General features: G+C 49.3%; 2 protein-coding genes across 5 annotated transcripts; one reads left to right on the top strand and one right to left on the bottom strand.

The window, feature by feature from the left end:
• Positions 1–316: 316 nt before the first annotated feature.
• POLL (DNA polymerase lambda) lies at positions 317–8,946 on the bottom strand. Of its 2 annotated transcripts, none has more exons than XM_059054104.2 (9): positions 8,849–8,946; positions 7,856–7,996; positions 6,824–7,118; positions 6,278–6,440; positions 5,602–5,919; positions 4,682–4,855; positions 3,982–4,110; positions 1,660–1,828; positions 317–1,211 (listed from the first exon to the last, which is right to left on the bottom strand). In XM_059054104.2, exons 2-9 carry the CDS (start codon positions 7,968–7,970, stop codon positions 847–849), a joined length of 1,728 nt encoding a protein of 575 aa, XP_058910087.1. In that variant the 5' UTR covers positions 7,971–7,996; positions 8,849–8,946; the 3' UTR covers positions 317–846. The 2 variants fall into 2 exon arrangements, with proteins under 2 accessions (XP_058910087.1, XP_066880942.1); XM_067024841.1 differs by lacking the exon at positions 8,849–8,946 and adding an exon at positions 8,539–8,825.
• On the top strand, positions 8,942–27,759 carry DPCD (deleted in primary ciliary dyskinesia homolog (mouse)). 3 transcript variants are annotated; one of them, XM_059054168.2, is made up of 6 exons: positions 8,947–9,063; positions 13,755–13,835; positions 19,676–19,800; positions 20,145–20,278; positions 26,884–26,986; positions 27,443–27,759. In XM_059054168.2, exons 1-6 carry the CDS (start codon positions 9,000–9,002, stop codon positions 27,545–27,547), a joined length of 612 nt encoding a protein of 203 aa, XP_058910151.1. In that variant the 5' UTR covers positions 8,947–8,999; the 3' UTR covers positions 27,548–27,759. The 3 variants fall into 3 exon arrangements, with proteins under 3 accessions (XP_066880943.1, XP_058910151.1, XP_058910150.1); XM_067024842.1 differs by lacking the exon at positions 13,755–13,835 and having other exon boundaries at positions 8,942–9,063; XM_059054167.2 differs by lacking the exon at positions 27,443–27,759 and having other exon boundaries at positions 8,956–9,063; positions 26,884–27,151.

The raw sequence follows: 27,759 nt of genomic DNA, 5'->3' as shown, positions 1-27,759 counted from the left end.
ACACAGGTCAACATTTAGTTCTTCCTAATGAGCCTTGCCACCTTTGTTCATGTCCTCAGATAACCTGTTCTAGGGCAGGGTCCATAGGATATGCTGATGGGTAGACAGGCGCTCCTAATTCCCGACTCCACGAATTCTCCCTTTTAATGTCCACCCCTGCCCCCTTCTGAGTTGTTCAGGAGCTGACTCAGGCCCGGCCTGTTTGGAGAACAGTTAACTGGCCTCTCTGGGTTCCCATTCACCTCCTATCTCTGTCCCCTCCTGGGAGAAGAAAGGCAGGCAGAGGCTGCAGCAGCTCAGAAACACACCAGGCAGGTTGAATGTCAAGTGCACTTTACTGGGTCCCTGGGCCTTCCAATGCTATCCTCGTCGCGCCTGGGGTGCCCCTTCCCTACACTGCCAGCTGCACAGGAAGTGGGGTGGGCAGAGGGAGCACACGTGGAGTGGCTCATTCTCCTGATCTGAAGGGTCTTGGGTGATGCTGGGCCTCAGCTGTGCACCTCTCCCCTGCAGCCCCCATCCCATGCTAGACCCTCCTTGGGGTAGAGAAGGGGGATGCCTGGGCCTTCAGCACAGGAAGCTGGCCTCAAACCAGGCACCAGTTCCTGCTTAAAATGGGGCAGAGGGCCATGTGCAAAACTCTCTCAGGGGCAATGGTGAGGTAGAAGGGGCAGCATCCTGTTCCTGTCAGGGAGAGGGCTGGGTAGCCCTGGGAGCCAGGCTGGCCTTTTCCATCAGGCCCAGAGGAGCCGGTGGTTGAAAGAGTGAGGTTCAGCCAGCTGAGGCTGGAGGAATGGCCAGGAGGGGCAGCAGGTCCAGCTTGGCACCCCCTCCCCCAGCCGTGGGTCACCAGTCCCGCTCAGCTGGTTCTCGGTAGGGCAGGCCTAAGAGCCTGAAGACATCCTTCTCAGTGGGGGTGGGCAGTACTCGGCCAGGCCCCACCTTGAGGCCTTGGGTGTCCCGGACCACAGCTGTAATGAGCGCATGCTCCGACAAGCTCATGCCCTTGGTCTTGGCCAGAGCCCGCATGGACCGGTTGAAGTGGGCAGAGCCAGTAAAGTAGAGCAGGGCACAGGCAAATTCGCTGTAGGGAACTACAATGATGTCCAGTCGTCGGTGCCGCCGCCCTGGCCCTGGGAGCTGGCACACACCCAAGTACTTCTGCTGCTGGCCGTTCTCCTCCTGGCTCACCAAGTCATCTGTCAGGAACCCTGGCCCAATACAGGAGGGCTGTTGTGAGGGCAGGGAGCCAGGCCCTGGGCTGCCCAGCCCTGGGCCGCCTAACCTCCCAGGCCTCTCCTGATTATTCTTGGGTCCTCTATTCCCAGCTCATCTACTTACTTGCTGGGTGACCTTGCCCTCACCAGGTCTGTGTCCTTTTCTGTAAAACATGCACAGTAATTCCTCTCCAAGTCCCCCACAGGGGCCCAGAACGATCACAGGAGGCACTCAAACTGCAGCTATTATTGAGCACCTCTTGGGAGGTAGGGGGAGCTGATTCATCTCTTCCCTGAAGTGGCTCTGGCCACAGGAGAGAGGTGGAATTTTCATGAAGCAGCCTTCCCCTGCTTCCTGCCTAGAGATTGCCACTTTGAGGTTCTCCCTCCTGGGGGCCACTCCTCCCCTGCCCCCCTGCTCACCCAGGGGTGGGGCTTATACCTCGCTGCCGAAGGCTGTCCAGGAGGCGGCTGAAGATCCCCTGGTGAGACCGGCCATCCGGGTGGGTGACCAGCACGTCCACATCACCGCAGGTTGCCTTCCCCCGTCGGTATGAACCACATGTCACGCACAGCAGCCCAGGGTTGAAGGCCTGAGCTGCTTCCCGGACCTGAGAAAGGACAGCGAGAGAAGTGAGGGTTGTGGGCCTCAAGCCCTGCCAGGAATTCATCTCCACAGCAGCTCAAGGGCCTTCCCTGACCCAGAAGCCCACACGCCCCCTCGTGCCCCAAGCCAATCCCTGGATGCATGAGCCAGCCTGAGGGAGAGAGCCCCAAGGAACACAGGCAGAGCTCCACCCTGGAGAGTGGCAGGTCTCCAGCTTGGCTAGGACAGAAGAGAAGAAAACGTGCTCACATCCCCGGGGGTGGCCTGAGGAGAGAGATGAGATGAGAAGACGTGCTCAGATTCTGAGGGAAGGCACCGCTCTTCAAGAGCAGAGAGACATATCTTCTCTGGGCTTCTGTCCCAACCCATGCACCCAGGTCTGTGAAACTCCACTGAGGACAAAGGGCCAGGTGCTGAGAAGCCCTCAGCCAGGTCTCCACAGCCCCAGGTATCTTTGGATTTGGGGCTAAAGGCAGAGTGTGTGAGTTGGGGCTTGAGGCCTGACAGGTGGCTGGCAGGGTGCCCCGGGCCCAGGCCTCAGGGGAGATGGAGCCTAGAAATACAGCTGCACAGTGTAACAAAGGAAAGGAGGGAGAGCAAAAGGGAAGCACTTCTGAGCCAATGCCCACATCCTTACTTGGAGGGATGGGGCTCGGTGGGGAGGGAGCTGAGACAGAGGGAACTGTCAGCTGAAGGATCATCCTTCAGTGAGGGGGGATAAGCCCATTAGCCTCCACCCCCAGAAATACTGAGGTCTTTCATATGCGGATATCACACACACACACACACACACACACACACACACACACACACACACACACACACACACACACACACAGACACTGCCGCACGCGGATATCTCTCTTTCACACACACACACACACACACACACTGCCACATGCAGATATCACACACACACACACACACGCCACTTCCACCCCAGGACACTGAGATTTCTGGGGCCCTGGATACCTCAAGTCTCCTGACAGGCAGGCTCTTCTAATCCCCTCAATTCCCCTCTTGAGCCTCCCAAGAGGATGGAGGAGGCCTAGGATGAGTAATCCCATCAAAACCTCCTAAGGCTGGAGACCTTAAATGGGGAGAGTGGGCCAGGTGGGGAGCCACTTCTGTTCCAGTGGGTCAGGGCTGGAGGCTCGCTGGGGCATTATCTATGCCCAGATACCGTGGCTGAGTGACAGGTCATCACTAGCACCAAGGCCTGGTGATGGGTGGACAAAGGGGCTTGCCTGTCCCTCCCACACTAGCCTCAGAGTCCTGTGGCTGGGAGTAGAGCTGGAGGCTGATTTCAACTAAGCTGGGCCAGAGTCTCCAGGGAGTCCTACCCTATCAGAATCATAGACCAAGGTAGGAGCAAATCAGCCCCTACTCCTAATGCCAACTGAACAAATGTACCCTAGTCTCCCTCTAATCTAGGTTTTATATGAACTGAATCCCTAATACAACTCTACACCAAACACTAATCTTGGCCAAACCTTATTTCCAGGACAATCACAAATTTTAACTAAAAGCATCCAACACTAAGAAAACCCTACTCCTAATTCAGGCCTAACCTTAACTCAGCTCTTGATCTAGCTTTCCTCTGACCCCAAACCTAGTCCTACTGGCACTGTGCTTCTACACCAACCCTAACCCAAACCCTGAACCAGCCTTGGTTACCTGCAGAAGGTGTGTACTTCCGGAGATATAAAACTTTGTACATTTAAAAAAATTGTGGAGAGAAAGAGTCCATGGTTTTCATTGGGTTCTCAAAGAAGTTTGTGAATCAAAAAATGTTAAGAACCTCTGCCCTGATCACCCTAACATAGCCCAGTTCAAATCCCAATATCCTCAAGCAGTTCTGACCATAATCCATCTCTAATCTAGTCCTGACATTAACGCAGTCCTAACACCATTCTAGCACCTAAGCCAGTGCTAACTCTGCCCAATACTGAGAACCCTACCACAGAGAGCTAGTGTTGCAGCCCTTCCCTACCTAAGCCAATTGCTCTTTCCCCACTAGTCCCAATCTCTGGCCCCCCATAGCTTCCTCGCCTGCTAGGCTCCCCTGCTGAGGGATCAGGAGTTCTTAGCTTTGAGCCAGGCCCTGATGTTATAGTAGGACCCGGCTCTCCTTACTGGTCTGGGACACCTGCTTACTGTCTGCTCAATCTCTGCAGCCTCCCCTCTGGGCATGCGGTCCAGGAAGTCATCATAATGCTTCAGGCCAATGGCCTGCTGGGTAGTCAGAGAGGCCTGGTTTCGGATGTCTTCTAGGCTCCGGAAACCCTGAAAAAAAAGCCAGATGGGAAGGCTATGAGGATCCAGGACCGATGAAGAGGCAGTGAATAAGCACACACACAAGGCTTCCATCACCCCCAGACTCCAAGGAAAGCCTGAGGCAGGACCAACCCCAGGAGCGGTTGGGTCTGTAATCAGTGAGACTTGGGAAAGGCAGAAGGCATGGAAGACACACCTCAGTCCAGCCCTGTCACAATCCTAAAACACTGGTTCATGACTCCATCGATCTGGGGGTGATTCTGCGCATGGCTGGGTTTGGGAAACACTGTTCTGGATATTCAGCCCAGAGGCCTGGTCTCCTCTGGAAGGCCCTTGCTGGTCTGGGGGACAGAGAAATATACTTCTTTCTCTGCCTACACCACAGATTAAGCCTCAACGATACCAAGCAACAGGGCAGTTCTGAGAGCCAAGAGAAGGATCTGCATGGGCCCTGGTCCCTTTGATAAGTGTTCTCTCAATAGTCTAGGTTCATTCTCATCGAAGCACAAGGTAACAGGACTGTGAGACAGGAGCTCTAAGATATAGTAAAACTGAAGTGGGGGCTGGGACAGGGTGTGACCTGATGGTACCACATCTGGGCAGTCTTGGTTCCAGCTCCCCAGATGTTGGAGAAAAGCTCTAAGACAGGCACGCTTTCACTGATGTGGTCCAGCTTCCGCAGATGCCCGCTCTCCAGGATCTCTATGATCTTTTCAGCCATCCGCTTTCCAATTCCGGATATACTGAAGGCCTCCTAGAGGAAGGGGAAGCAGAGGCAGGAAGGAAACTGACTCCTTTAGCAGATGTCTGAGTAAAAGCCAGTATGGCCGGTGGGCAGCTGATAGCTGTATAAAGGTTGGGCAGAGTTGAAGATGAGAAGTTTGGGTGGAATGGGCGGGGAAACTTATCTGCTGGTTGCCAGAGGGATGGGGATCAGCACAGGAAGCAGAGGAAAGGCAGTAATGACAATACTAGTCACCACTGCCATCATAACAGTGGAGCTAATATTTATGAGGCTTTCCCCTGTATCAGGTCCTGCATTACAGGGGTCATCTCATTAAGTCCTCATGGGAATACTGTGTCTGTTACTATTCTTGGTTCCTTTTTACTTTTGAGGAAACTGATGCTCAGAGGGTTTAAGTAACTTACTTTAGGCAAGTTACAGTTAGTGAATGATGGGAACCAGAATTCAAACTCTGGTCTGTTGACCTTCAGAGCTTAAACTTTTAAAAAACTTTTTATTATGGAAAAAATTCCAAAGTTGAGAGAACAGTATACTGGATCCCAAGTACCCATTACCCAGCTTTTATAATTATCAAGATTTTGACAAGCCGCTTTCATTAATCTCCCCATTTTTTTCTTTTGTGCAAGTCCCAAACATCAGAGAATCTTAATCACTCCACCTGATCCCCACCTGTGACTGGTGCTTCCACCGACCTCTGGCCAGTAAAGAGAAGACCCCCCCAGCCCCCCACATACCCTCCCCTGACCCCCAGGTACCTGGTAGGAGGTGACAGGCTTGTGGAAGCTCTTGAGGGCATTAATGGCCTTGGCATAGCCCAGGGCCCTCCACTTGTCCCCCTGAACACTGTAGGCTTTGGCCAGCACTTCCAGCTTCTCTGTGATGTGGTGGTTGTGGTTGGTCGCCTTCTGGCTCGAAGGCTGTGCACAGACCCACTTATCCAGGCCCTCAGGGGCTGGGCTAGGCTCACCATCTCCCTCAAGGGGGGTTGGGTAGCGGCCGCTGATCAGGGCTTCCAGATCAGCTGCGCTAACCTGGGTCTCTTCCCCATCACTGGTTTCACCACCAGAGCCAGGCTTGACATAGGGAAGGAGAAGAGACAGTAAGTTCATGCCCCCCATGAGGAGGGCTCCTCAGAGTTGGGGGCTGAGTTTCCTAGTCAGACCCAAGAAGGACGCTGGGTCTTCTGCAGCAGATTTGGGTTCCACGTGGCTTCCCCTAGGACCCAGCCCTAGGATCCCCAGTGATATGTGGTGGATATGGCCTGGGCAATTGCAGGAGTGATGAGTGTTGAGAAGAGTTAAATGGCTTCACAGTAAAGAGAGCCCTCCTCTCTCAGGGGCCTGGGACACTCTGAACAACCACCAGGCCCTCCCTGTTTCTGTGATCTAGTTCCCAGGAGAAGAGAGCTGTAGGGCCTGGGAGGCTCCTCACCTGTGCTTGGAGGCTTGAGACTTCCTCTGCCCTCCAGGAAGGAGATACAGGTCTGGTGGGAGGAGAGGAAGGAGATAGGGCTGTCCTGAGCTGAGCCTCACTAGCTCCAGGAGGAGGAGAAGAGTCTTGGTCTGCCTCGCTGAGCTGTGCTTGATCCAGGTACCTGCAGGATGGTGATGGGAGGCTAAGACACCAAAGTCTCACACTATCTCTGTTCCCAATCCTTCTCTACTCTGAAATCATGGTTTTTTTTTTTTTTTTTTTGTGGTATGCGGGCCTCTCACTGTTGTGGCCTCTCCCATTGCAGAGCGCAGGCTCCGGACGCGCAGGCTCAGCGGCCACGGCTCACGGGCCCAGCCGCTCTGCGGCATGTGGGATCTTCCCGGACCGGGGCACGAACCCGCGTCCCCTGCATCGGCAGGCGGATTCTCAACCACTGTGCCACCAGGGAAGCGCTGAAATCATGGTTTTTTAATGTGTCCAATTAAGACGATGAGAGTTTAATAGCTCAAGAAAACATCTAAGGAAAGACTAGGACCAGCCTACCTCTTGGGGATGAAGATGCTGAATCCTGCTGTGTCCACAAGCCTTCTCTCCTGTAGGCATGAGCTCAGCCAAGCTGACTTCACCAGCTGAGCACCTGGGGGCAGCCAGGGCAGTCTGAGGAGGCGGAGGGCTCGCTCACAGTCCATGCCTTCATCCACCACAATGTGAGTGACCCCTGGGGCCTGGGCAGGGCATATCTGGCCACCATGCTGGACAATCTGCTTCTCAAAGAGTTCTGCCCGGGTTCGCCCTATGCCAGTGGGTACAACATGCACCCGCACGGAGCTCAGCCACTCTGTGGAGGGGACATCCAGATACCTACTGTCATACTTTCAGACATGATCCCAATGAACCCTTCACAGTCCCCTCCCCCCAATCGTTTTCCTCCACCCAGACAGCCTGCCTTCTGGGGATTCCACCACAGGCATACAGTTAATTTCCTATGGGCTATCACTTGATGTAAGGGGCAAGGATTCTGATACGTCCTGTTCCCTGATATAACCTAGAACAGTGTCTGGCACCTTGTAGTTACCCTGTAAATCACTTCATTTGATCATTTATTCTTTCAACACATATTAGTAGACACTTACTATGTATCAGGCACAAAGCACATGTTTTGCCATTATAAGCCTCACAGTCTAATAGATTCCCCTCCCCCAACCCAGCCCACCATGTAAGCTTTTGCCATCTATTTGTCAATTTGGCTGCAAAATAACTTATAAGTCTGGGGACCTGATAAGGATCCTCTCCCCGCAGCAACAGGAAACCTCCTAGAGAGTAAAGGATTCTGCCCGTCATTTCCTTCGGGACCAGGGAGTATTTTCTGATTTATGGAGGTCTCAGGGTGAGGTAGAAGATAAAACAGCAAGTCGCCTGTCAAAGACTGGGAACCAAGCCTAGGACAAGGCAGGTAAAAACAAACCTGCAGGCTCTGGGCGGGCAGAGTCAACTGCAATATCTGATTCTGGGCATGAACGATGTAAGAAGCCTCAGGATCAAACACATGAGGGTTCTGAGGCTGGGTCCACTCACCTCCTGCTTCTTCTCCGTCTTCCCTCTTGGGAATCTTTGCAAGTGCTTTTGATGATGGATTGGTATGAATTTTCTTCCGCTTGGGAAATGCCTTCAAGATGCCCCTGGGGTCCATTGAGGTATGGCTGGAGCCTGGCCTTTCTGTTGGAGGGTTGATCAGGGCAGCTGTCACGTGGAAACCCAGAACTGAGGCCCCCCAACCCCTTTGACTATGAAGGTGGGGTCTCTACTGACCAGGCCTTGGGGACAGTAGCCAAGTTCCCAGGAGTCTCCCAAAACCCAACTGAACTTGGGTGGTTTAGCCTAGGTCTACACTCACCACTTTCAAAGTCAGCGTACTGGGGAAAATAAGGGGAAGAGTGGAACTATTGGGGGAACTTTTGATGGGTACCAAACGATATCATTCCTCAGGGAGTTGCTCTGAAGATTAAGTATGCAGTGTCTGCTCCTAATGCATCCCACTTCCAAAAGGCTTTACCAAAACAAGATGCCAGGCTAGGAATGGAGCTCCATCTTTAGGAAGGACTTGGGCTCCCAAAATGAGTGGGGACTGGGGGGGGACCTGTATATAATCTTTCTCTACCCCCAACACACACCCGCAGAGGAAAACCGGGGTGGGGGATGGCAGGTGGAGGTTAGGAAGCGGGGTGGGGGAATGCCCTGCACCTGCCCTGGTCTCTGACCTCTCAGCACGGGGGGCGCGCAGGCCCACAGCTGCAGGGAGATGCACGACTGCAGCAGGTGTGGGGCGCCTTCCCGGACTGGGGGAGTCTCGGCCTCACAGCTGGGGGTGAAGAAAACGCTGGCAGGTGTGAGGCACCCGCCGCGAACGCAGCTGGCGCGCGCCCGGGACTCCCAGCTGGGGGCCAGGCGAGCGCTGGACTGTCTGGATCCTGCCCTAAGGGCTCCTCCCCAATCCCCAGGTTCGGTGCCGGATGGGGTCAACTTCAGGCCGGACGGGTCACCGCGGGTGGGCAGGAGTAAATTACTTACCAGAGCGGCCAATGAGAGCAGACGAAGGGCGTGAGGGGTTGCGGGGTGGGAACAAGCAAATGTCCAGAACTTCTTCCGGGTCATCCGGAAGTGACCCTAGGCGGAACGGTTGCCATGGCAGCGGCCGGGCACGCGGCTGGGCTGAGGGAAGATGGCGGTGACGGGTTGGCTGGAGAGTCTGCGGGCGGCAGAGAAGACGGCGCTGCTGCAGGATGGTAACTCGAGGCACCCCGCGAGCACCCTCGTCCTTTCCCCCAGCGTCCGACCCTCCGCTCTGACGCCTCCGGAAAGGGCCTCAGCCCGAGACGGCAGGGCTGGAAGGTCGCGGCCTCCCCCTAGGGCAGTTACTGCATTTGCAGATGAGGAAACTGAGGCCCAGAGAGATGAGGTGACTGGAACACACGTCTCTGGACACCCTAGTTTCCTAGACACCACCTCACTCCGCTCTGAGTTCTGTTACTAATAAATAATAATTCTTTTTACGTTCACTGTCATTTGCTCCTCACCGCTGTCCCGAGAGGTGGTTAGTTTTGACGGAAGAGGAAACTGAAATCCAGGATTTTAGATCGGCCCCAGCTCCCCCAGTCAGTCAGTGGTACAACTGGATCTTGACCTGGGATCCCATGAACCTCAGTATGGAGGTTCTGTTGCTGAAAGCAGCCTGGTATCATAGAGAGGCAGGACACCTGGGCTCTAGTTAAGGACTCTGCCTTTAATTTACCGTGGGCTTCCCAGTCGGCCGGTTTACTTGTTTGAACCTCATTTTCCTCATCTGTAAAATGACGTGGATGGATTACCTGTGTTGTCTCTGAGGTCCTTTCCAGCTGTAATGTTATGTTTGTAAGTGAACCTCTAAATGTTCCCTGTGTCTTTAGAGGAGACAAAGCAACCCCCTACCCCCACCTCGTGCTGGTCCTGGAAGAGGTGGGCACAGAGGTATGGATGGAGTTCTGACTTTCTTCCACCCTAGGACTGGCCAGTGCTTCAGGGTCCCTTCCTGGACTCACTTGGCAGCCAGAATGAATTCGGTCTGAATTCCTATAGCTTTCAGGAAGCCAGCAGGGACTGACATCCACAGTCAGAGGCCAGTCAAGAAAGCGTGGAAATTGAAGTCAGCTGGTCATTTGCTCATTTATTCATGCAGTATTTAGGGATGCTTTTTACTGTGTGTCAGTTTGTGTGCTAGAGCAGATAGAAAAAGACATGTCCCAGGAGTTCACATAGTGGTCAAGAAAAAAATGTAAATAAACAAAAGCGTGTGTGTTAAATAGAGGTTGGACTCTTCTATAAAATGCTGTGAGAGCACAGAGGTGAAAATTATTATCTCTTTGAAGGAGGACCTGACAGAAGAGGTGATGTTTATGGGTCCCAAAGGATGAATAGTTGTTTGCTAAGTGGAGAAGAGGGGATAGTTATTCCAGGAAGAATGACTTGTGTAAAGGCACAGAGGTGTGAAAGTATATGGCTGATTACTAGGAGCATAACAAAACATTTAGTGAGGCCGAATCATTCACCAGTCATATCTCCCTACACTGTGTCAGGTACTAGGTGCTAGGATGCAAGAGTGAATAAAAGGATGCTTTTCTCAAGCAATGAGGGGAAATGGTGGAAAATGAATAGAGATTGCAGATAAATTGAGGTATGTTGTGATAGATCTTCTATGCCAAAGATTCTGAACATTATCTCATAGGACAGTGGGTTTTGTTTTTATTTTAAGAAGTACATAACATAAATTTACCATTTTACACTTTTTTAAGTGGACAGTTTTGTGGCATTAGGTACATTCACATTGTTACACCACCATCACCACCATCCATCTCCAAAACGTTTTCCTCTTCAGCTGAAACTCTATACTCATTAAACACTTAACTCCGCAGTCTCCTTATCCTCAGCCCCTGGTAATCACCGTTCTACTTTCTGTCTTTATGAATTTGATTACAGCAGGAACCTCATATAAGTGGAGTATACAATATTTGTTCTTTTGTGACTGGCTTATTTCACTTAGCATAATGTCTTCAAAGTTCATCCATATTGTCGCATGTGGAAATGAGGAAATGTCGCATGTCGCGTGAGGAAATTTTGATTTCCTCCCTTTTTAAGGTCTGAATAACATTCTTCCATTGTGTGTATATACCGTATTTTGTTTATCCACTGGTGTGTCGATGGACACGGGTTGCTTCCACTTTTTTTATTGTGAATAATTATTGCTGTGAACAAGGGTGTACAAAATATTCTAGTCCCTGCTTTTACTTCCTTTGGTCAAAGGACAGTGTTTAAACAAATATTTCATCAGTCAGGACTTCGTTAAGTTTTTTTGTGAGTAACATCACAAAACAACATTGTTAGTCCCCCCACCAAACCAAAACCAAAAGAAAGAAAACAAACAAAAAAAGCCAGATGTGTGTATATGCCTTGTCAAACCTCTCCTGTAGATTTACCCTCCTAATGTGTATGTGAGTGGGCGTAGGATGCTACTAACTTCCAGCCAAGAATCACTTCTGTTGCTAATGAGAACCCAATACACTTCTTCATAATATATTCATAAATAATTTATGTTCATTGTGGAAATAAGAAAAATAAATAAACAAGTCACTGGTAATCTTACCATGCAGAGATAATCACAATTGACATTTTAATACAGAAACTTCCATATCTTTTCCATGCATACAAACTCATACATTTATATTTTTTTCTTTCACCAAAATATCACAGTAATAAACTTAAAATTTTTTTTTTTTTTTTGGTACGCGGGCCTCTCACTGCTGTGGTCTCTCCCGTTGCGGAGCACAGGCTCCGGACGCGCAGGCCCAGCGGCCATGGCTCATGGGCCCAGCCGCTCTGCGGCATGTGGGATCCTCCCGGACCGGGGCACGACCCCGCGTCCCCTGCATCGGTAGGCGGACCCTCAACCACTGCGCCACCAGGGAAGCCCTAAAATTTTTTATATTCACATACATATGTACACATAGAATAAATACGTATTAGAATAAAATATAGATAAATATTATATGATCTTTGGTACAGGAGGATATTCTAAGCATAGCTTCTGGATAATAACCACAAAGGACAAAACAATTGACTATATAAAAATTAAACACTTGTTTGGGAAAACCCACCTTAAACAAAGTTAAAGGGCAATTAAAACTGAGAACATTTGCAACATATATGACACGTGCTTAATATATACAAAGTTCAATCAGATTAGTAAGAAAAAGATGAATACCCAAATAAAATAGGCTAAGGCCTAAACAGGTAATTCACTAGAAATATGAACAATAAACCCTTGGAACATTGTTCATCCTTGTAACCTTAAAGCCATACAGATATCCTAGAATGGTTATTACAGGATCAACTTTGGCCTCAAGTGAGTTTAAGCCTGGGCTGTCATTTCCTAGCTTTATGACCTTGGACAAGTTACATGACCTTTAATCCTCAATTTTCCTTACTTGTGAAATACAAGTACTGGAGGCACATAGGATTATTGTGAGAATAAATGCAATAAAACATGTAAAGTGCCTGGCCCATAGTAAGCACTGCATCCTGCCTTCACTTAAGACTAGACTCCAGGGGAGAAGAGAGTCAGGCCAGACACCCTCAGCTACTCACAGGGAGCACCTTATACCCCACTCCTGACAGGACAACCTCTTACAGCTCTATGAGCCAAACAAATAAGTAAGGGTGGTGTAACCTAGGGGCCTACTGAGAGGCCCTGCAAATTTGGGGGTGAGTTTCCCCAGAATACAAATTCGGAATGACTCAAAGGAACTATGTCTCACAGGAGTGAATGGACAGTGAAAAGGCTTGGTAGATCAGATAACAGTTGCAAGTTTTGGCTAGTGACTCCTTTAGCTGGTTAAGGGCCTTGGGGCTCTATTCATCAAGCATATGTTAGGTACCTGTCTACTGGGCATTGGTACTGTTATTAGTCTCACTGAGGAGCCTACCTATATCTACTTACCTATCTGTAAAAATAGGGGAAATTATATAGCCACTTTTAAGAAAATGCTTAGTATTATGTTACATAGGTGGAAGAGCTGGTCTAAGAGATGCCATTGGGTTCTTCTGTTCTTTCAATGAAAGATGAAGAAATGTTCATTCACTCTCTCAATCAGTATTTAGTTGAGCTCCTAAAATAGGCCAAATACTATACTAAGTGATAGGGAAGCCATAGGTAGGGGGGATAAAACCCCTCTTAACCTTAGTAGAAAAGACAGGCAATAATCCCAAATCACACAAATACATGTAAAATCATACCAAGGTAAATGCTGTAAGGAAAACACACGGGGACTAACATCGTGTGGCTGTGTGACAGGGATGGCCTAGAGGTGTACAGAAGAAGGCAGAGCGAGGGCACGGCTGGAGGGAGGCCTAGGTCGGGAAACCCAGTTCAATATCCTGAGCACATAGGCTTGGTTTTAGAAACTGGGGAGAGAAAGATAAATATGATATCATTCTTGAAACAGATGCTTTTAAAAGTATAGTATGTGATAAATGCTCCACTGTGGAGATGAATAAAGCACCAGGGAGGCATAAACAAACAAGTGATGAATTTTGCCAAGGTGGTTAGGGGTGATAGTTTAGGACGATTTCACACTGGAAGTGACATTTGAGCTGGATTTTGAAGGGCAAGGAGGAGTTCAGCAGTTGGGAAGAAGTTTGGAGCTATTGCTGGTAGAAGAATCAGCAGAGTAAAGACATGTTCAGAGAAAGCTTAGAAAGGAAGTGAGTCCCAGGACATGTCCTAAAGTAGTGGTGGGCAATGGTTGGCAAGGAGTTCGTGGGAGGCTCTGGGAAGGTTTTTTTAACATGCCCAAGGCTGTTAGTGTTTCCAAGGTAGGTCTCTTGACCTGCAAGGCCCAAGGCAAGAGGAGGCTCAGAGGTAAGGCACTCTCTGTTTTGTGCCTAGGGAGAAGGAAGGTGCACTATTTGTTCCCAGATGGGAAGGAAATGGCTGAAGAATATGATGAGAAGACAAGTGAACTACTTGGTAAGTGACGGGGCCCCCAGCGGGCCATTAGGAACACTTGGGGTGACCTAAGCACAGGTAAACACGCATAGCTGAGGCTTCCGGGAGGATCCCAGCACCACATGTGGAAGCTCAGGGAGACTGAAGCCCTTGAGGCAAGATTGTTCCTGAAAATAATCTGAGGTCAGGGCTGGATGCCAGAGATGAAGTGGGCGTCCGCTTGACCAGTAAACCTCACTCCACCCCCAGACAAATGAGAGAGTGAGTAATTCTTCTAAGGTGGGAATGGGCATGTAAAGAAATCGTTGGGAAAAAGCTTTACAGAGAAGGTGGAATTGGAAGTAAGCCTTGAAGGCTGAGTAGTGGTAAGGGCAGGCTTTCCCTGCAGTGTTATTGCCTATTTTTTGTTTTGTTTTCTGAAGCCACATCGGGAACAAACAAATATCAGAGGCGCAGCTTTTGACCTTGCCTCAGAAGTGGCTCTATTAAATATGTCCCTCATTTTGGAGAAAGTCTGAATCAAAGGGAGTAGGAGGTAGAAATGGTGATTTTGCAACACTGTCACTTTCATTCCTGCAGCCCTTTTCCTCTAAGAATACGCTCATGTATAGGGGCCGTGGCTCAGATTTCTGGGAATTATTTGATTTGTTCATTCTCTGTTCTCAGGTATGCACATCAGCATTAACCAACTTCCCAGAACTAGGTGGCTGGTTCTTTGACCCAGGGCCTGAGGCTGTCAGCAGTGGGATTTGGTCTCTTTATTAAATTTCACCTGAAATGCTAAGACCAATGATGGAATCATGGGCTGGGTTATTTTCTTGTCATTATTCTTGACTTTAGTTTCTTCCTGGGCCTGATCGACAGGTAGTATTGGCGAGGGAATTTCTTTTTCCCTTTTTCTGACAGCTCATAAATGTCTAGAACCGACAACACGGATTACACTGGTTTGCATTCTCTTAGTCTCCAGTTTTAAAATATGTGTCCTGTGCATGTTCAGCCGCTGAGTGAAGTGTTGATCCCTTCTTATTATGAGCTGCTTGGGTTCCAGTCCCAATTGGTTTAGTCTGGTGCTATTAAAAATCTTGATGTGTTTAGCATATGACACTGATTTGGTGGAAACCAGTACAGTAGTAATATCCTCACAAACCATTGTAATTTATAGCGCTCCCAGGGGGTGACAGCCTTGGAATGCCTAACAGGGTGAGTTTATGAAAGCAGAGGTCACGTGGGCTGACCACCACCATCACCAGGCCCGGGACTAGCGGCAGCTCTTCTCCCCCAGCCCCCAGCGTCACCTCTCTTCTCCACACAGAGCAAATAATACAGCTGTTGGGGCTGTGGCTGTAAAAACAAACAAATAACACCCAAGGCCTCTTAGTTGTGCTTGGACATGAAATGAAAATGAAAAAAAGTCCAGGTCCCTTCATTTGTAGCATTCCACATGAACTTGTCATTTTCCCTCTTGGCAGGTGGAGAATAGACAGTGGCCTCCAAGCTCCTTTTTCTTAAAAGTAGAAATGGAGGTTCATAGGAGAACGTTGTCTGACTAAAGTTTAGCTAATAATAGCAATACTGTAACTTTTATTGGGCGCCATGCTAAGTGGTTTACATGAACCAACCACATTACAGCCCAGTGTGGTAGGTTACTGCTGTCTTCATTTAACAGTCGGGAAAAATGGAAGCTTCAAGAGGATAAGCACCTTGCTCAGAATCACACAGCTGGTTAGTTACAGAGCTAGGATTTAAGCCTAAGTCTGTGTGATGAAGAACCCATGCTTTAATCCACAAGAACATTCTGTTGGGAGTTGAGGTTATTTAATCCTGTTTTCTTTTCTTACTAAATGTTGTTCTCCCCAGAATGACCCGGGTAGGGGCTGGAGGGAGCAGGACAGAAATGGGCGGCAAGGAACACCCCACTCAAACCACTGGGCCCTTTGAACAGCTGATCCTTTTCTTACCCGTCTCCAACCACCGCACCCCACCTCCGCCAGCTTGCAAAATACTGTTTGTTTTTCATTTTTAAGTATAAATAATCCCAGGGCCTGAACTGACTTTCATTTGTGCATTCTTTGGAGCAAAATATGGATGGGGTTTTTGTGGGTGTAAATGGGAATAGTTTCCATTTTTTCAGCTAATTATACAAATTGGATAATTGGCCAAACTGGTTTTCTGTCCGAAAATCCCAGAAAGTAATTTACAGAGAGAATTACCAATAGTACATCTGTCTGGGTTGGAGCTCTTCCGGTCGGTGTTAATAAGCATAGTAGTGTCATATTTTTTTTCTATCCTCTCAATGCTATTCATTCCCACCCCCCACAGTGAATGCTGTATGTGTATTCATAGAGGAAAAAACTGAAGGGCCCCATAACAATGATCGGAACATCAAACCAGCCCTAGAAGAACACAGCATGTCCAGGGGGGCAGAGGCTGAAGGGCAGGCCGTCCCCCAGCGATTACATTCGGATTACCGGCTTAATCTGCTTTGGTATTTGACCGCCAGCCTAACCACCCCAGGCTGCATTTGGAGGATATTGAGCACTTTCATCCCCAAGCACTTCACCGGCTTTATAAATGACCCACTCGATTCCCTTCAGCCTCCTCAGGGATGGGACGTGGCAGCTGTTTAATAGCCACATAGCAATGTTGCAGTGTTTTAGGGCAGAAAAGAAGAATCCTGCATCCAGTTTAAGCTGCAGGGAGTATTTAGGAAAGGGGAATGTAATTATCCACATTGGAAGTGGGCCAGGGCTTGGAGCTCTGGGGAAAGAGGCCTTTAGGACCTCCACTTTCCAGCCCACCTGAAAGATGGGGCCTCCTTTCAGCAGTCTGGGACATCAGCCTGCTTCCTGCTGACTTAGGAAAAAGGCCGCAGGCGCTGCCTCCTTCAGATATTCCCCATCAGACCCTTTACAGGGTCATTGAAAGTCTCCTTTCCAAGGACTGGCCCTGGCTCAGCCAGGAAGATATGACAGCGTCCCAGGGAGCTGCCTTGCACACACCAGTTTGGGTTTAACATATAATCAAATCAGAGTGACAGCAGGTGGAAACAGTCTTCTGTTGCCGCAGGAGCTGTCCTTGAGTTAAGGAACAAAGACAGGACAAGAAAGACAAGACAAAATGTATTTGCATGTGTGCATTCATGCCCACGTCCATGGGAGAAATAACAAGGACTTCACCGATTCATTTGTTCGATCTTGTCTCACAAGGGAATGAATACGGAGACTTTCTTCATATTCTAACAAATAATTTAATTCCAAGGTGTTAAAAAAAAAAAAAAAAAGGCAAAACATCCAAGGGTCCAAATTTCTGTGACCTGAGTGGCTTTCAAGGTCAGCAGTAAGGAAACCAGTAGCTGACTTTCCTTCTCCTTAGGGTACTCCTTGGTAAGGTTTCTGTTCCAAACCCAGTATTCCATGGATAAAAGAGTAGACAGGAAATCCTGGTATTGGAATTGCCTCTCCTGGCCACACTGGCATCGTGCCTCAGGACATAAGATTTAACAGGGTCCATGATTACAGGATGCCTCACTTATCCAGCCCCAGATAGTTAGGTGTTTTTCATAAATTATCAATACATTTTCAAATAATTGAAGCTTTTCCTTTAAACGCTAAAATATTTTAAGTGAACCTTTTAAAATATCATATATGCTTATTGAATGTTTATAGAATACAAGTTAGCCTTTTACTAATGATTCAAATTCTGGTCTTGAAGTTAGGAGACCTGAATTTTAGCTGTGGTTTTTGCAAGTTAGTTTATCTTTCTGAGCTTTGGTAATTCTTCATACTCTCCCCTGGAGAGTGGTGGCAAGGGTTGAAGGAGAGCAGGCAGGGAAGACATGCTGTCTCCCATTTGAAAAATACAGGTATTGGACTAGATGCTTTCTAAAGGAACCTCCACCTTTAAACTCTGTGATGACTGTGTTCTATTATATCATAATCCCATCAGGGTCTATGGAGGTTTGTTTGTCCTCACACCAAATGGTCCCACATCCTTTTTAGTTCTGTTGCTGCCCTTGATGTGAGCTATACCGTCATGCTGTTGTCAGTATGCCTGGGAAAAAATTAATTTTCTGCCTTATTCTACACATAGCATTTTATACATGTCTCAGTGAGAATCTGGGAGTGATCTTTCCTACAATAAAGAATGAGATACATGGGTCTTGTCACAGGAAACCACCACTTAGAGGCATTTGTTGCTTCTGAATTTGCAACTGTGAACACTGCAACCCAGAAGGCTGGCTTCCAGTTAAGTGAAGTATTACACGAATAGATTTGGATATACTTCTGGTCACAGTCCATTCACTTAAGAGAGAAGTATTTGTCAGAAAAAGAAAAAAATTGCCTTTAAAGCATACTTCTAAGTTTTACTCTTCCTTATTAATTTGCATTGTAAACTTGGAAATGTGTTTCTAGGGAGAGTTTTTGGCCCTGAGACGTAATAAAATCACACTGCAGAAGGCACCAGACCTTATAAAAGCACATATTAAAGGGAAGATTTGAATTGTGCAGCATACTTTTATGTTCAGCTTGTGTGCCTTACTTAGAGCAGTGAGGGTGTTTGGGTTTGGCACAGCTGCCCAGAAGGTCTCAAAGAAACCCATCCTGAGAATCACATTGTAGCTCTCACCCGCCCCCCCGCCCCTCCCCCCACCCCGGCCCAGAAAAAGGAGCAACTGCGACAAGACGCCAGGCACTTTCTGAGTTGTTTAGCTCCTCACAGCAGCTTCAGGAAGGCTGCTGCCCTGGAGCAACACTGGGACTGCCACCCGGAAGACCCTCATTGCTGCGGGCAGGGAAGGAACAGAGGGGTCGCACTCAGGAAAGCCCCCTCTGGCCGTGGGTGTGCTGACAGCAGTCACTGTGACAGGGCTGAGCAGGATTCCTGAGCATCCCAGCAGGGGCTTTCAGTTAGTGTCTACTGAATTAGTCTTTTCACTTAGAATTTCCATAAAGTATGTGGCTTAATTGAAAAAAAAATCTTATGCAAACATCTGGGTTGTAAAATAGAGATGATTATTTGCATTATAAAAGGATGATTCCACTCTACAAAAAATGTACATTAGATCTTTTATAAATAATGCATTTAAAATATGATGTGTGCGGGCTTCCCTGGTGGCGCAGTGGTTGAGAGTCCGCCTGCCGATGCAGGGGACGTGGGTTCGTGCCCCGGTCTGGGAAGATCCCACGTGCCGCGGAGCGGCTGGGCCCGTGAGCCATGGCCGCTGAGCCTGCGCGTCCAGAGCCTGTGCTCCGCAACGGGAGAGGCCACAACAGTGAGAGGCCTGCGTACCACAAAAAAATATATATATATATGATGTGTGCCTAAAATTTCCTGTAAATATAACTCTGGGGCTTTTGTTTTAAGCCATGTACACCTGAGAGAGTGAATTTCTATATTTGGACTTCCTGAATCATGAGACAAATCTGCCTATCAGCTTTCACCCTCTTAATTCATTTTTCCTCTGCCCATTTTTAGAGGGCAAAATGCATGTCAGCTCACACTTTTGGGGATCCACATTTTCCCTGTTACTCGTAGCTACCCTTTTCCTAATGTTCACATCTTCCCTTTGCATGAAGTCACACCTGGGGGTTTCTAAACTACTTGGCACCTTTCAGAGCTTTGTTCTAATTCCTTTTGTCTGGGCACCCATGATATGGGCTTTACAAGTTGTCTAATATTGAAATACTCTCCTGAGATTTCAGAGGTTGTGAGGTCCCTGCTCAGATGGATAAAGCCAGTGTAAAAGCCTGTAGCTCCCACTTTTATCCTGTTCCAGTTCCCTAATGTGATATTGATGATTCAGCAGAAAGAAGCAGAGTACCTTTCTTCCCCATAATCCCACTGCTTCCTTCTCTCCTCAGTGAGGAAGTGGCGTGTGAAGAGTGCCCTGGGCGCCTTGGGCCAGTGGCAGATTGAGGTGGGAGAGCCAGCACTCCCAGGAGCAGGGAGCCTGGGGCCTGAACTCATCACGGAAAGCAATGCCAATGTATGTCTGTCTGTCAGGTGTCTTGGGGAGGCTGGGGGAGTGGGCTGCTGGCCCTTGGGGGCAAACGCCATGTCTTGTTCACCTCCTCATCTCCAGTGTACCCACCGGGACACAGTGCTCTAGAAATGTTTGCTTGAATGAGTACCCAAAGGGTTTTGGCTTAGTCATCCCAGGGTGAGGGCTCCAGGCCTAGAATGTCACAGCAATGGCAGTATCAGAGGGGAGCTATGGGGAACAGCTGAGGGTCTCCCATTGTGCCCCTTGATAGAGCTTTGTGGAGGGGGGAGCCATCCTTTCCCACCCCCCTCCAGGAATAGTCCTCAAGTTGGCTTTGCCTTCTGCAGCCCATCTTCATGCGCAAGGACACCAAGATGAGTTTCCAGTGGCGAATTCGAAACCTCCCGTACCCTAAGGATGTCTACAGTGTCTGTGTGGACCAGAAGGAGCGCTGTGTTGTCGTCAGAACAACCAACAAAAAGTAAGTGGCATGGTGGGCACCTGCCTGCTTGTGTATGAGCAAGGTGGGGGTGGGGTTTGACCTGGGGTTAGGGCTCAGATGGCTCCCCACCTCAGAGAGCAGAGAAGCCTTCTGTCCAGCCCTGAGGGAGGCAAGAGGGCTTCACTAAAGCCCTGTGGTAGGTGCTAAAAGCTGAAGGGCTTTCTCTCTGCAGGACCAGCTTGAATATTGTAATCAGTTCCACCAGGGCAGGGAAATTTGAACAATGAGTATCTGACCCAGCACTTGGCACAGACTGGGGCTCAATAAATATTTGTTGGATGAATGAGAGGATGAGGGAATCACCCGGCCATTGCCTTGTGATCTTAAGTGGTTCTGCTGTAAGATTATTGTGCCTTGACCTCTGGCTGGATCCAGTCCATGATGAACTTGGCCTGGTAACATCACTGTTGGAGCTGGCAGGGATCCATGGCCTGGAAGGTGCACCTGTCTGAGGTGGCAGTTACCGAACTTTAAAGTACTGGTCTGGGAGCAGCAAACCTATCCCTCCCTGAACTGAGGGACAGTGAGGCGGTGCTTTGGCCTCTTGGAAGTCTCTTGCATGAAGTCTCTTGCATTATGTTTCAAAGGGGTTACTAGACTTCCTTTTGCTCCTCTTCTCATGGTCTGCTAGGGGAAGGCAAAATGTGGGGTTGAGGGGACAGAAGGTGACCAAAGTGGAGATCTAATCCTGGCAGGGCTGCTTCTGGGCTGATCATCTTGGAAATGCATTGATCTCGTTTGGGTTTCTGGAGCTCTGACTGATCACAGGAGAAGAGAAGAGCCCTGTGATGACTCGGTCATGACCTGAGTCAGAGGGATTGCAGAATAGGACCAACTCCCATGAAGTAGATTTGGGGCATTGAGATGGGAGGTTTTATGGGTTACTGGTCCACAGACTGTGAAGCCACCCAACACGTCTCAGGGTGTGCTAAGCTTAGGCCAGAGGTGTCCCCATCCATCCACTGGTTTACAAGCAGTAAGGAGGACCCAGCTATTTGTCCCTCTTCTCAGGTGGTGTGGTGCCAGCCTCCCGTCCCATCTCCCTCAAGGTCCATGATGCCCACGGGGAAGCAGCGTGCCTCCCAGGCTCCCCTGGTGCAGCCCTGGGTTCTGCCCTCCTCTGTGACCCCCGGACCCTCTCACTTCGGCAGGGTTAAGTGGTGGGGAAGGGGTAGAGATGAATGAATTAATTTCAGGATTATTGCTGTACACGCAGCCAGCAGCCCCTGAAGTGGGCCTTGTCTATAAATACAAAGTCATAATAATAAGGATTTGCGTTTATAAAGCACTTTGAAGCCCTCAGATAAAAGGCAGTTTATTCCTGTTATTGTTCTCATCATTAACAGGAGTCAGTGCCTAAAGTGGAATTTAGCAATTTCAGACAACAGAGAAATTGCCTTTAGGAAAACAAACTCCGTGCTTCAGCAAACATTCCCTGGCGTAAGAGGCCCTGGGTCCAAACTAGGAACAAAAGTGCTTCTGATAGCACTTGAATCTGCAGCCCAGCAGTTTGTGGAGCTGGCTGCTGCCTCCCTTTTGTCCCCCAGAGGTCACTGTCGAATACAGATATCCAGCAGAAATGTGATTACCAGGGAGTGAGAAAAGAGAGGCTAGCTAGCTCACCAAAAAATTCATCTGCAGGCAGATCCTCTGGGTCTCATCTCCTGTGCGTATTCAGCCATAGGTGGCGCTCCTGGCCAGGCGCTCCGTGGCCAGAGGCCCACTCCGGCGACCAAGGCAGGGGGAGACATTTTTGAATTGATGGGCTGGCCAGGTGGGATGGGAGTAGTGCCCCAGAGGGAGCAGGGCCGGGATTGGATTCCCAAAGAGGGGAGAGGAGTATGTGAGTGCCCACTTCAGAGCCTATAATGAGATCTCAGGTTCAGTGGCCCAGCCTGACTCAGCACAGCCTTCCTCAGGATCCTCTGCTGGGAGGAAGGTGAGAGAGGTTGCTAAACCCCTAACAGGCTCTTCCTGAGCCTAGTGGCATTTTCATCTTCTACCTGGAGTAGAAGATGTCCTATACCTTTACTACCCCTAAATATACAGAACTCAATGCTATTCCTTTGAGCAGTGTTTAGCTTTTTCAAGATACTTTAAAAATCTGTTTTCTGACCATCACACCATCCAGTGGCGGACAGGGTATGTATTTTTATTCTTGTGCTATATATGAATGATTATGTATCTATAAAGTCAGCACGATGAACTGACTTACTGAAGGGATAGTTAGTGATGGTTTCAGTGCCCAGGCCTCTTCAGTTTCCATCACACTGTGGCTTTTCTGATTTGACTTCCTTCACCTGGAGGTTCCATGCCTGCCCTGATTCTGATATTCTGGATTATGGTTACCAGTAAAAGCCAGAGTTCCTTTGTCTATACCTGCCTTGTCTCTGAATAACTGGGTTGGCTATTTCTCTTGAAGGAATTGATTCCAGTGTATTATGTCCTTGGCCCCAGGTAATAGCAAGGGATGAATCAGGGAAGGAAGAAAGTGCTTTTCCAGTATCCCATTGTGGCAACATCTATTCCCAATAAGAGTGTTTGTGCAGGAAGAAGGTTCTTAGCCTCAGCCTAGAAGCTAGCAGCTACAAGTGGAATGAGCTAGGATGTGGAGTAGGAAGATGTCCATTTGAATCTGGCCTCTGCCACGTATTACCCATAGCATTTTGGGCAAGGGCTCCTCATATATCATAGGAGAATACTCATACGTACATCACAGATTGTTTGGGGAATTATGAAATCGTATATGTACAAACACTCAGCCCCATGCCTGGCCTGAAGCAGGCCCTCAACAATTCTTTGAAAATTAGAACCTGAGGAGAGCTTGGCTGATTTGACATCGGCAATACTAAAACACTGTGGGAGTGTTAATAGGCATCTCTAGAAAAGAGGATTCTGTGGTCAAATAACTTTAGGAAACTCACTTTGGTAGGACTTCTGAGTGCCTTTAGTATGTGAATGTGCGCTGTGACTCTCTACGAGGGGCTACTGTAGGCAGGGGTAACCAGTTTGCTTGGAGTGTTGATGTTTAAGAAAGAAGGGGAGATTTGCCGACTGATTCTCTAAGGGATGGACTGGCTAGAGACTTCTCTCAGCCACTCTGGCCGAGCCTGTGTGCAGGTGTGCAGAGCACCCACTGGAGGTGTGTGGGGCATGGCCCATGTGACTCCACAGCCATCCTGCTTCTACTTTCAGCCTCCTCCAGAGTCTCTCTCTAAAGGCCTGGCCTCTTGTGCCCTTTCTCAGTTCACTAAAAGGGAGAGTGGGTTGGGAAAGGACTGGGAATTGGGAAGGGGAGACAGCAGAGAGAGAGAGAGTGATAGGGTGCAGTGGATCATTTCTGAAATAGCCAAAGTGAAGGAGCTGTCCTTTCGGCACAGCTTGGAGAGAGGTACAGAGTTGGCCTGTTCCGGTCCCTTTGACAGTGACTTAAAGTTCATCTAGGGCAGCTCCTTTATTTTTAGAAAGGAATTTGGAGGAAGAAACTGAGGCCCAGAAGTTAAGTGGCCTGTCCAGAGTCACAGGACAGGGCCAGGAGTCCTCCTGAGAGCCTTTGCTTCCACATACATCTTTTGGACACTTTTACATTCAGAAAGGAAGCCCACTCTGTGTTAGAGGGAGTGCCCAGGAGACCTGCAGGGTGGCTGGGTCCTAGGGGAGACCACCTCCCATATCTGCCCCATCCTTGGACAGATGCAGGGAACCTAGACCAGGTGGTCTGTTACTTTGAGGTGAGAATGTAGAGCGATTGGGCGATTGGGGGGGGGGGGTCAGGAGATTGAGGGGATTATCACTGTAATAAGGGTATCTCCCTTTACCAGTTTTATGACTTGGGCAAGATACCTAACTTTCCTGTGCCTCAGTTTACTCTTCTGTAAAAGAGGATAACAGAATCAACCAACCTGAGAGGGTTGTTTTAAGGATTCAATGTGTGTTGAACAGGGCCTGGCACAGATTTAGCATTCATAAATGTCACCTTTCACTGTGTGGCTGAGACCAAGGACAGTGAAGGCAGGTGAGAATGGGCATTGTTGTGCATCAGCAAAAAGTCCAGGAACCACCACACTATAAAGGCTTAGCTTTCAGCAGAAACACAGGGTCTCCTCGGGCAGTGATATGGCCTGTTTCTTCTTCATCCTTAAATCCCCAGCTCATAGCTCAAGGTCTGGGACACAGTTGATGCCTAAGAAATGTTTGCTGCCTACCTAGGGCTGCCTGAGGTTGAGCATTTGGACTTTTCCAGAAGCACAGTGGGTCCCTCTCCAGTCCAGGTGCTGGTGAGAAAGTGAAGCGTAGTTCTTCTCAGGGCAAACCCCAAGGCCAGGAATGGAGATAAGGAGAGAAAGCAGATGCCCCGTACTCCCTTGAAGACTGCCCATCAGGAGCCCCTGAGGAAAATGGTTTAACCTCAGCCAATAAACTAAATCCATTAGAATAGACTCATAACAGAGCTGAGCCTCCAGACCTACTCTGCCTCCATCCCCCCACCTCGCGAGAGGTGATGGGAGTACAACAGGGAAGCTGGGGTAAGTCATGCAACTCAAGTTCCCTTTGATCTTGTCATTGCTGCTGAGACCAAGCCCTGGGACTCTTTTTCCAGTCCTACTACCCCTGCCTGGGGAATGTGCCTTGACAGTGCCCTTCTGAGAGTACACAGGTGTGTCCCTGTCCCCCCTCCCCGGCACACAGCCAGGTAGGCAGAAAGGATGTCCCCACGTTCTGCGCACAGCAAGGCCTTACACAGGCCCCCTGGGTTTGGCTGAGCTGTGTGTGCCCGGCTGCTTCTCTCCGGGTTCTGCTTCTTGTGTATGTTTGCAGGGAAGATGTTAACACTTCCTAACAAGCCTTTGTGTTCATCTAATCTCTGCTGTTTAACCTTTGACTCCCTCCCTATTATCAGTGTCTGCCACCTTTGCTGGCCAGACCAGAGGCCCCAGAAAGAGCCCTCAGCCTGGGCTGGCTAGGAAGAGGATGAAGCCGACATTCCACCCCGGTTTGTAGGCAGATGGATCACCTTTCCCTGGGGCAGAGTTTGGAAAATAAAGCAAACTTGTGGTGCCATTAGGATCCCCCAGCCCCCACTCCTTTTGAACTGTCAGCCTTTAAGTAAACATTCTTTTCCTGCCACGGGTCCCAGCACCTTGGCGGGGAGTGAGGAACCTGGAGGATAGGGGCCCTGAGAGCCTTCACTAAACTGAGGGATTTGGGCAGGGAGAGCAGGGCAGAAGTGCTTGCATTGATGTCAACTCTCTTTGAGTCCCCAGGGCATCAGGGCTTTTGAAGTGGACTGGGGGTACCTGCCACAACGACCAGGCCCCTCTGACATATTAAAAGCCCTGTCCTCTCCAGGCCCCTCACTTGAGTTTGTCTGTACCTGTGTGCAGCGTTTCCCTGCCCAGCCCACATACCCTTGCAGCAGCAGTGATGCCATGCCCAGGTGATAGGTCTGGTAGCCACTGGCCAGAGCCTAGGTCATACTTCCACCAAGGAAAATGCCAAACAGTCCTGTTGCTAGAGGTGAGGAGGCCATTGCTTGTGCTCCAGTGTAATAAGCACCAGACCAAGCTCAGGGAACTTTAATCCTGACTCTACTGACAACTGGCTGTGAAGCCAGGTGAGATATTTCACCTCTCTGAGCCTGAGATTCCTCTTTGGCAAAGGAGGTCAAATTACAGACATTATGGGTTGGATGTTGCTATCTGGGTTTTTTTGTTTTGTTTTGTTTTTTAGTTTTTTGGCTGTGCCGCGTGGCATGTGGGATCTTAGTCCCCTGACCAGGGATCGAACCCGTGCCCCCTGTATCGGAAGCGAGCAGTATAATCACTGGGCTGCCAGGGAAGTCCCAGGGTTGTTGTGTTCTTTTTTTTTTTTTTTTTACTAAAAGGGATCATTAATCTCTGAACTGTCACCTGCTGATGAGGGGGACCGAGTGTGGTATGTGAAAATGGAGGAGTGGGGTCTCAGGGCCAGCAAAGTAGCCCAGAGCCCCAGAGATCCAGCTTCCTTGATGAGTCACATGGCTTGTTGTCTTAGGGATATTTCTCCTTGTGGAGGTACTCCCCTCTCTGGCCTACAAGTAGAGTCAGGCTAACAAGGCCTTGAAAGACCCCAAAGAAGGAAAAGGTAGCTGAGGTCCTCAGTAAAGTGCCGTGTAAGTGCCAACTGTCAGTCCCAGTTTTCAAGGACAGCCCTAGATGTCCTTATTCTGTTTCTTGTTAGCACACGTATCCCATTTTCTTCGGGTTCTGAGGAGGTAGGGCTCACCTGAGCCAATTGTGTATGCCAGGAGGCTTCTTCCACGTGTCTCTGGGAGGACTGAGCTTGAAGTACAAGTCACTCTGACCCCTGGTCTAATCAAGGAATTATGACTGGCCCTGTTCCATTGCTGGACTGGCCATAAGGCCTTTCATTCTTTTCCTTCCAGGACCGCTAAGCTCTAAAGTACTGGCGTTCTAATTGGCTTCCCTTCTTCCTCTTTGGCTGTGTGGGGAGAATTGTATAGAAGTTTGGCATCAGAGGGCCTGATGCCCAACTGTTGGGGTCACTTTGTTGGGTGTTCTCATGGCCTCTTGGTGTCCCCACAGGTACTACAAGAAGTTCTCAATACCTGACCTAGACAGGTATCAGCTGCCTCTGGATGATTCCTTGCTGAGCTTTGCTCATGCCAACTGCACCCTCGTCATCTCCGTAAGAGTCATTCAGACTTCTTGGCCACTATGTCAGGGAAAGGTTCCTTCCCCTGCCCACTTCCCATCCTGCTGGAGTCTTCAGTTCCAGCCCCAGCTACTCCTGGGGCGTGCTTGCTAGAGAAAAGGCCTGTCTGCCTCAGCATGGCGTGAGCTGGTGAGGGCTCAGGAGGAGCCTGATTTTAAAATCATAGCTGGAAGAGGATAGAGGGTGATGTGGAGGGGTAGAATCCACAGAACTGGGGATCTAGATGGTCCAAAGGCCTACCCCTACCCAGCCATGTGTCCTTGAACAAATCATTCAACCTTGTAGGCCTCAATTTCCTCATCTTTGACTAAAGGGGGTAGAAGGGGCCGATAGAGAGAGAGAGAGAGAGAGACTGACTGTGTGTGTGTGTGTGGGGGGGGGGGGGTGTGATGTGACTGAATCATGTCCTTTCCTTGGCTCCATCCACAGTACCAGAAGCCAAAGGAGGTCCTAGTAGCTGAGTCAGAGCTGCAGAAGGAGCTGAAGAAGGTAAAGACAGCACACAGCAGTGACGGGGACTGCAAGACTCAGTAGCGGACCCCTGAGGCCAGCACTTCCAGCGCTGAGTGTGGGTGAGGCTCTTCCTGTAGAGGTAGGCCTCTGAGACTTCAAGGCTTGGGCCTTTCCAGCACAGGGGCAGCCTTTTTTCTCCCAGGAGCTGTCCAGGCTCTGTAAGAACTGGGCCTCAGGGCACTCCTAGCCCCTGAGTCGTGGTCTTCTCTCCTGAGTAAAGTAATTCTGAGTCA

The sequence above is a fragment of the Kogia breviceps genome, chromosome 2 (assembly GCF_026419965.1).
Source record: "Kogia breviceps isolate mKogBre1 chromosome 2, mKogBre1 haplotype 1, whole genome shotgun sequence".
NCBI lineage: Eukaryota > Metazoa > Chordata > Mammalia > Artiodactyla > Physeteridae > Kogia > Kogia breviceps.
This window is presented reverse-complemented; position numbering and strand designations above follow the sequence as displayed.